At 54.7% G+C, this 9,500-nt stretch overlaps 1 protein-coding gene across 1 annotated transcript; it reads right to left on the bottom strand.

Moving 5' to 3' along the window:
* Positions 1 to 1,770: 1,770 nt before the first annotated feature.
* Il37 (interleukin 37) lies at positions 1,771 to 6,685 on the bottom strand. The gene is made up of 5 exons (XM_026379962.2): positions 6,604 to 6,685; positions 5,923 to 5,985; positions 3,027 to 3,146; positions 2,564 to 2,706; positions 1,771 to 2,004 (listed from the first exon to the last, which is right to left on the bottom strand). The coding sequence occupies exons 1-5, from the start codon at positions 6,683 to 6,685 to the stop codon at positions 1,771 to 1,773; spliced, it is 642 nt and encodes a 213-aa protein (XP_026235747.1).
* Positions 6,686 to 9,500: the final 2,815 nt, after the last annotated feature.

The following is a 9,500-nucleotide window of genomic DNA, read 5'->3' as shown; positions in this document are numbered from 1 at the left end:
GTTATGAAGATGGCAGTCCCTCCTCTCCATGACGTTACTGTCACCTGCATGTATTCTAAAATGCTAAAAATACCAAATATTTTTTTTAAAAACCATTGGGCTAGTATCCATCACCATCGGCAGCAGCATCAACAGAAGAGGCTGACCCTGCCAAGCTCTGCCTGTTGTGGTCTCACCTGGCCCTCAGCGACTGGACACTGCCTCACTGCCTGTTTACACTGGAGTCTGGCCTCCTGCCTGAACCCTCAGCCTTTCTGCTAGGATTAGCTCATCAGATCTACTTTAAGTATCTCATTAGACTGGGTGGACACCGTCCTGCGGGAGCATTGATCTATGCACCGTCTTTAATTGCCTCATCAGTGGGCATGTAACAAAACCAGCACAGCCACATGCTCTCTTGGGAAATACATTTTTTGCTAAGTTAAAAAAAAAAAACAATGTGATTGGCTCTTATCCATCTGAGAGGTACAGCCAGAGCTTCGTGCCATTTCTGGCCTGCTAGAAATTTCTGTCGCTGGTTCTTCGGCACATCCTTCAATACTAAAAGCTACCTTGGGGCAGAATAATTCCCCCACCCAAGATGCCCACACCCCGATCTCCAGAATCTGTGAGTACTGTTGTGCCATGTGGCAAAGGGACTTGGCAGCCATCCTGAGTGGGGGGGCTGCTGGATTATTCAGGCAGACCCCTGTGCATGACCAGAGTCCCTGCCAGTGAGGAAGGAAGCCAGGAGGGTCCGAGTGTGAGGTGATGAGGAAGACCTGGCCAGCCATTGCATCTTTGAAGGCAGAGGAAGGGACGGTGGAAATGAAGGGACCTCAAGCCTCTGGAAAGGCAGGACGTGGGTTTTCCCTGGAGTCCAGAGCAACACCTGCTGATGGCTTGTTTTTAGCCCATGGAGGCCCATTGTTTTGAGTAAACATTAAGTGAGTGGTCAGTAGCAGTAAGAAGCTCACCTGCCCAACCTCCTTCCTGCAAGCTCCTTAGTGTTTTAGTAGACTTTATGCTAAAGTAAACCAAAAGCAATTAATACTACTGGCAACCTAAGAGGCAAAACTAGTAGACAGCTAGTTTCCAGGCCTCCCTCCTGGCCCCTCATTGTGTTTCTAGGCCCAGGTGATATTTGGCCAGCTGCCCTTGAGGAGCTCAGAGCCCTGCTTAGGGGCAGAACCGGCCCCTGTCACCAGGCCTCCTCACAGCCAGTGTGACTGGCTGGTCACCTGCTCTCTGGCTGCCACCTGACCCAGACACCCTGTCTTGGTGCCTTTCCCCCATGTCAGGTGACTCTGCTACCTGTCTGAAACCCACCCACCCCTTTCCACACATCACGTGAGTAGATGGAGACTTGCCGTCACCCCTCTTCCTTGCACACTGTACCCTGGACACCCTCAGCCACTTCCGTGCACTTCTGCCTCAGTTGATCCCACAGGGCTGCCACGTGGCAGGAACCGCTCTTTCCAGAGCAAGGCATGCACCCCTTGATGACTTCTACAGCAAGTGTCCAGCTGGGCCTGGCCAGATGGCACCGTGTGACGCAGCCCTCGGCCTCTGACGGTTCAGGGTAGCAGAACCCAGAACTGGATTTCCTCTCCAAAGAGAGTCCGTCATTAGGCGGATAAGCCCCAAACGCAAACCCCTCCTTGTGGGTGAGAAATGAAACTCACAGACACAGAGTTGGTGAGCAAGCAGCTGTTGTGTTCCCCTCTGATGGGTAGAGTCAGAGAAGAGGCCGGGGAGGTGCCTGAGGGGACAAGTTTCTTCACTCTGCCCCTACTGGCTCATTTCAGTTTTGCTAGGATTCTCGAATGAAAACTCGGTGTGTTTCCTTCCCCCGGTTTTATCCGTCACTGTAACAGGATCACCGGAATTGCAGGACGTGCAGATGAACCAGCCAGGGTGGGCAGCGGACTCCAGGGTGTACCGCGAGCCCACCTTAGACTTGTAGAAGACGTAAGCCCGGCGCGATGTCTCCTTCTGGGCGGCCAGACTCATCAGCTTCTTCTTCTGTGAGATAAGAGGTGACAAACAGCAGAGGCTTCCAGAGGGAGAAAACCCAACACACGATCCTCTGCTCCAGCCCTTTGCCCGCCCGGAGAGGAGGAACGGATCTAGGGCAGATGCCCTTGGGAAGGCTGGTGTGGGGCTTGGAGCCATGTTTTCAGGATGACAAGTATCCAAGCCTTCTCTTCCCCACCCCAACCCCAGAATTAAAGATCAACTGAGACAGGTGTGGTGTGATCACAGCTGCCCAGGAGGCTGAGACAGGAGGATCTCAAGTACTAAGGCAGCCTCAGCAACTTAGGCCCTGTCTCAAATTAAAAATTAAAAGAAAGGCTGGGGACGTGGCTCAGTCAGTGGTTAAGCATCCCTGGGTTCGATTCCCAGTACCAAAAATTTAAAAAATAAACAGATAGGGAAAAAAGCAGGTATCAAAAGGCCATGGGGAAATTGGCTCTATGCATGATCTTAAAAGATGGATTAAAAACCATGCCCTAGATCTGCAGCCAAAATCGGGCCACTTTGGGGTGACCGTAGATACGGGAAGACAGGCTGGAATGCTCACCTTCAGCTGAAGAGATGGCTGACATTTTCCTTTGTCCTTGTCACAACAGAGACAGAACTCCCCTTTAGAGACGGCCAACAAAATGGGAGACCCTTTCTCCTCGCAGGGCTTTGCCAGATGTGAGGCCAACACAAAGAATGTCTCTGTGTGAAGACAGAGCAGGGAGATCTCAGTGACCTTACTCACAGCCCTGCTCCACCACCTGCTGACCCTCCGCCTTGGAGCCCAGGATCAAAGTCCCCTCCCCCATGCTGGCCCAAGGCTCCTCTTCCAAGCCTGAGCCACAGGCTCCTTCTCTCAGCCCACCCTTCCAGAGGACTCCCCTCTGATCCCATCATGCCCTCTACCCACTTCCTAAAGCTCCCTAGGGCCTCTCACTAGGACCACACCTGCTGGCACTGGGGGCGTGGTACATCCGAACCCGTGCAAAGAGAGGTCTCACCTTGGCTGGACTGTGAGTTACCTGGGAGGATGTAGGTTTTATGTGGAATTGCTTTGAGGGTCCCAGAGTCCAGGACCAACACTTTATGATCACGGTCGAAAATGCTGAATTTCTGGGGCTCTTTGGCCTTCACTCTTGGACCTGGACAAATGTGACCAGATATCAACGCATCCCAGCGAATGGGAGACTCGGCCCATCTCCCCCACATCCCAGGGTGCCAGCCCCAGCTCCCAGGCTCCAGGCTCTCTGCCTTGCTTGGGACGACATATTAGCGCTGGACGTAAGCACGTGGGGTCCAGAGTTTCACAGATGGGTTCAAACTGAGTGTCGTTCATGGCTGCCTTGGGACCTGGAACAAGCTACTGAATCTTTCCAAACCCGAATGTCCTAGTTTGTGAAATGGGGACATTAAAATCACCTACCTGAGAGACGGTTGTGAGGATTTAAATGCTTACTGAATAAGTAGCACTTACCGGAGCCAAGAAAGCATCCGTGCTACAGATGAGACCTGGACCATGGCAACCATGGCTTGTCCCAACCCACTTTCCTAAACTCTGGCTGGGCATCGTGCCAACAGCAATGCCTGGGGTGGGAGAGACCCTCGCATCGTCTGTCCAAGAGAGTGATAATGGGCAGCTAGATGGTGGGACACCAAGGCAAGCAGACCCAGGAACCAGGACACTCCAAGAAGGAGCCACACCACAGTGGCTCCTATAGGAACCTACAGGGGTGGCCCCCCATCCTGAAGAAACCTCCTAAAGTGGGAGAAACAGCCATGGAGGTTGCCAAGGGGTTTCCCAGGCTCTGGGTTCCTAAGCTGGAGCTTCCAGTGTTGGGCCGAGGCTGTCAGGGATGGGCAGCTGAGAAATGTCAGATATGATAATGTGACAATATTGTACCCACCCCCTGCAGGGTGCCATGGCATGCGAATCTGTGACAGGAAATTCTAAGGCAGAGAGTCATCCTAAGGCCTCATTCTCTTCCCATTCATGGTCTCAAGGCCTCTGCTCAGCTGCTCAATGGACTGTCCCTCCTGGTCTCCTCCTCCCTGAGGCCCAGGAGGATCCTCTTGTCACATTGCTGACCCTGCCTCCTCCCTGCAGCCCGCTCAGTCTCCTCTGAGTGGGATGGCATCCTCCTGCTGCCCCAGCCCCCTGCACTGATCACCTGGGCCTGCCCACAGGAATCAGTGTCCCCATCTCAACATGACAGCACCGTCAGCTCCTAGGCAGGTCCCCTGTCTGGCTTGTATGTGACCCTCCATATCCCCACAGAGTCCCCAACAGGGGACTCTCAGTGTCTGTGAAGGGGCCAGCCCAGGCCAGATCTTGAGTGACTCCATGGTGACAAGGGGTCACCGGAGACCCACGGAGACCCACGCTCTCAGCCTTGGTTACTCTAGACTCTCCCATAGTCTGAGTCCCCAGGGCAGGGGCTGTGGGGTTGGAGCCCTGAGCTAGACGGACTCTGAGCCTTTAATTTCTCACACCTGGCTGGGCACTGAATCCCCTGGGTCAGTGGATGGTGTCTGGATCCCTGGGGCTGGGGCTGAGAATGGTATCTGGATCCCTGGGGGTGGGGCTGAGAATGGTGTCTGGATCCCTGAGGGTGGGGCTGGGGCTGGTGTCTGGATCCCTGGGGGTGGGGCTGGGGCTGGTGTCTGGATTCCTAGGGCTGGGGCTCCTGTTTAGGTCCCTGGGGTTGGGGCTGGGGCTGGGACTGGAGCTGGGGCTGGGGCTAGGGCTGGTATCTAGATCCCTAGGGCTGGGGCTGGGGCTGGTGTCTGGATCCCTGGGACTGGGGCTGGGGCTGGGGCTGGGCTGGGGCTGGGGTTGTTGTCTGGATCCCTGGGGCTGGGGCTGGTGTCTGGATCCCTGGGAGTGGGGCTGGGGCTGGGCTGGGGCTGGGGCTGGTACCTGAATCTCTGAGGCTAGGGCTGGTGTCTAGATCCCTGGGGCTGGGGCTGGGGCTGGTGTCTGGATCCCTGGGGCTGGGGCTGGGGCTGGGGCCTGGATCCCTGGGGCTAGGGCTGGTGTCTGGATCCCTTGGGGCTGGGGCTGAGAATGGTGTCTGGATCCCTGGGAATGGGGCTGGGATTGGTGTCCAGATCTCTGGGGCTGGGGCTGGTGTCTGAACCCCTGGGGCTGAGGCTGGGTCTGGGGCTGGTGCCCGGATCCCTGGGGCTGAGGCTGGGGCTGGTGTCTGGATCCCTGGGGCTGGGGCTAGTGTCTGGATCCCTGGGGCTGGGCCTAGTGTCTGGATCCCTGGGGCTGGGGCTGGTGTCTAGATCCCTGGGACTGGAGCTGGTGTCTGGATCCTTGGGGCTGGGGCTGGTGTCTGGATCCCCTGGGACTGAGGCTGGGGCTGTTGTCTTCAGACCCTGGTAAGCAGCAGCCCTGGGTTGGGCCTACAGAGGGTTCCTTAAATGCCAGCATCTGTGGCTTCCTCCCCATGTCACCTTGGGCAGGTCAAGGCCACTCTGCCTCAGGTTCCACACTTGGACAGTGTGATGGTAGCAGCTTCCTCCTGGGGCTGCTGGAAGGTGTCACCCATGGCACCCTGTGGGGGCAGCCACCCCAGGCTCCATCGTAGGGTATCCCAGGGCGCCCCTGCTGGACACCCTCCTGTTTCTCAGCAGTGCCATGGGGAGGTCAGGGTGTCAGCCTCCTGGCAGAGGTCAGACAACATTCAGAAGGGTCCCAGGTTCAAAGCCTTCCTCCCCCCTGCCCTCACCCACCTGGGTCACTGTCCTGTCTGCAGAGGCCCACCTTGGGTACACCTTTCCTGAAGACCCTCCAGATGGGATTCCCCTCCACAAAGGGGAAGCACCCTTGGGTGTCTCCAGTCTAAGAGGGCCCAGCAAAACCATCTATCCCCTCACCCCTAGGCCACCCATCACTGCACCCCGGGACCTTACTTGTATGCGTAGAACTCACAGAGGCTTGGCTCTGGCCTGGCTCCAGGGGGCTTCTAGCTGGGTCTGCAACCAGAGACGGCAAGTGAACACAGACAATTGGGGTATCCCAAGCCTGTACAAGCTCTAGGTGCCACTTAATTCTTTAATTCATTTTGTTTGCACAGAGAAATACAGAGCAGAGAGACAGGAGTGACATTTAGAAATGGCTTCCCTGGACACACATGTTGCCAAAGAGAGAAGAAATAATCCCGGGTCAGCCTCTGGCAGGTTGGGTCTCTGCCTTCACGCCCCACGCGCAGACCCACATCTCCGGTGGTTGCCCTTGACCTCTGCCTTTCTCCAGGGAGTGCCAGAGCCCTGCCCAGAGTCACTGACCCAGGCCAGCCCCTCCACCTCGGGCCTCTTCTCCTGGGCAAGCTGGGGGGGGCTCAGATGCTTTAGGAGGGGAACCCTGCACTGGTGGTGAAGCTCAAGGCCCTGAGCCCTGAGGGGGGAACAGTCCACTTATCCACCTCGGTGCGCCTGGGCCCCTGAGGCAAACCTTCCTTTCTCTCTAGATCCCTCTAGTCTGGTTCATTTGCCAGGGAAGTTCTGCCGCTCACACTCTGTGCAAGGCTAGCCGGGAGGTCCTGCTCTCAGAATTCTACTCTGGTCCTGCTGTGAGTTTCCCCCAAAATGTACCTTCTGAGCAGCACTGGGCTTCCTCTTCTTCCCAGTCTTCAAAGTCCATGTTCTCTCCTGTGTTGTCCTCCAAAACGGACATCTTCTGTGTTGGTGAGATCACAAGAGGCACTGCACCTGGACGGACAGGCAGGAATCAGCTCCCTGTTGCTCCATGTCCCTGAAGCAGCCTCTCGCCCTGCTATCTGCTTGGCAATGCTCCCTGCCTGCAGGAGGCCTCGCAGAGCGGGACCACGCTCTCCCATCTCTCCTCCAAAGCAGCGTGTTCCAAACAGTGGGACACAACTCCAACACGCAGGTCACACTATCACTTTAGTGAATCTTGACAACGTTTCATAACAATGATAAAGAATAAAAAGCTCAACGTGCAGTGCTCTTCGGACTGACACACTATGGCCCACAGGCCAAATCTGGCCCACTTGTTTTGTGGTTAAATAAAGTTTGATTTTCCTCATTTACATAGTGTCTAGTGTTGCTTTGGGGGCTGCAGTAACAGGTGAGTACTTGAGAGAGAGAGGCCAGCAACACCTAATGTACTACCTGAGCCTTTCTGTAGAAGGTTGCTGACTCTGAAGTAACCTAATCTTTACCTAACAGAGGGCAATATCCCTGCAAGATCTTGCCAAGAAACACTCAGTTCCCAAAGGCCCCAGAAAAGCTCAACTCCTGTCTTGGGCAGGTAGATTCCCACTATTTGCTTCACTAGGAGCGTTGGAGGAGACAGAATTATATAAATTCTTCACACCCTATTTCATTTGACAAAGCACTTTCCCCAACATTAGTCCAGGAGAAGAAATGGAGCAAGAACTCTTCATCCCGTTTTACAGGTGAGAAATCTGAAGTTATGTGACTTCCAGGCAGGTACCACTTCCAAGTTTGTGGAGATGGCATTTGGTGTGAAAACCAGATCTTTAGAGAATGGCTTAGGAATGACACCAGGAGAACCAAATTGCTTTGCAATAAATAAAAATGACAAGAAAGGACTCCAGGGCTCAGCACTGGGGACAGTGAACAGGAGGGAAGGTGACCACCAGGCAGCTCTGGGGAGCTGGGCGGAGATGATGGTCTTTAGGCTTAGCAATATCTACCATTAGGTTTTGAGTTGTGGTTGGCAGCACCCCGTAGTCGCAGAGCACAGTTGCCTTTGCAGTGGGGGGTAAACCAAGGAATGAACTCGAGAAGACAGAGAGTGTGACAGTACATCACCACAAGACATGCCTGGCAGAAATGTAGGTGCCCAGAGGAAGGAATGTTACCACAGGCTGGAGGACCTGGGGACATCCCTGTGAGCTGCTTAGGGAATCTGGAACCCATATCAAGATAAATCCAGGAGGCTCCCACTGTACTCCCTGAAGAGGACATGGACAGGCCATCTGAGCTCTCCCTGTCCCCTTGAGAACACTCACAGTACCAACTTCCAAAACTCTTTCCAAAGACCAGGACTTTCTAGATCTGAAATCAATCTTCTCTGCTTACAGAGAAGCTGTTGGCATCATCTGGACTTGCAGGTTTGCTAAGCCAGTGTCCACCCGGCCCTCCAGCAACTCTGTGACATTGGCCCAAGCCATCCTGGGAGCCTGCAGGCTGCTACTGGGGCCGAGGGCCTGGCGGTCTGGGCATCTTGGAGATAATACTTCTAAAGTGGGGAGAAAAGGAAGGTGTGGCCAGGCTCTGCCACCTACCCATCGTGACAATAGGCCACGGAGCTGGGGAATGGGTGATGACCACCTACCTGGCCTGGGGATCGCTGTGGTCTGTGACTCCCTTGTGGACTCCTAGGGCTCCGTCTTCTGCGCTTATAAACCCTGGTCCGGAAGGAGCCAGGCTGGTCCTGACTGGGGACGTCAGATTTGGGAGTGGGTGTTACAACGCAATGACGGCATTCCTGCAGCCAATGATAAACAGCTTTCTGGGTCATCAGACACCTCTCATCGCCTTGTGGTTTCCATGCCAATGGTATAAACAATTCCCGTGGGATGGTGTCACTCTGCCAAGGCCTGTGTCTCATCCACATGACACACTTCAAGGCCCTCAAGATGGACTTTGTAGCTGCCCACTCTGTCCAACTGTGCAGGGGTAGGAAACAGATGTGAGTAAAGGAAAGAAGAGACACCAGGTTCAGGTCAGCCAGGGAGCCTGGGAGGGTCAAGAGGGTCGGGGAAGACCTCATTCTCATATGGGTTCTTAGCCCCGGTTCCAAACTTTCAGTAAGCTGAGTCCCCAAGTTCCGGAGGAAATGTCCTCCTCTCAGGCTTCCTTCCGGGTGCACTCTAGGGCCAACACTGCCTGCACCTCTTCTCTGCCACTCTTTTTCAAAGGTGACATGTAAAGGCACCCCCAAGCAGCCGTCCCTGATGGAGCCTGAAAGGAATCCCCACGCAAAGACACCTCGCCGGGAGAATTCCAATTTTATTGCAAAAGCTGTGTGCTTATATAGAACTAAAGGGGAGATGGTAGGGCTTAGATAAATGGCAGGATACCCGTTTATTGGCAAGTTCTTCCAGATATCAGTTCCCGCGCCCAGGAATTAGTTCTCATTGGGGCTAAGGTTCCTGCTAGCGAGGTTTAAATTTAGCGCCGGCGGGAGAATTTCACAAGGGCGGGAACTTTTCGCGCCACTGCAGAGAAGAAGAAGGTAGGGAGAAGAAGTCCTTAGACGCCATGTTGGGGTTTCTCTCTGGGGTATGGCTGCTGTTTACACTTTTCCCAACAGAGCCCACCAAGGACCCGATTCTCCCTGGAGCCCATTAGAATCTTCCTGCATTATCTCGCGTTTGGTACGGCACGTGCTCCTGTCTGTTATCCAAAGCCAAACAAAGGCACAGGCACAGCAATGACAACCGCTTCTGGACCACGACCCAACCCTCCACAACAGGGAACAGCCACGGTGGTCAGCC

The sequence above is a fragment of the Urocitellus parryii genome, chromosome 12 (genome assembly GCF_045843805.1).
Source record: "Urocitellus parryii isolate mUroPar1 chromosome 12, mUroPar1.hap1, whole genome shotgun sequence".
Classification (NCBI taxonomy): Eukaryota; Metazoa; Chordata; class Mammalia; order Rodentia; family Sciuridae; genus Urocitellus; species Urocitellus parryii.
Note: the sequence above shows the minus strand (reverse complement) of the source record. Positions and strands in the feature narration are given on the sequence as shown.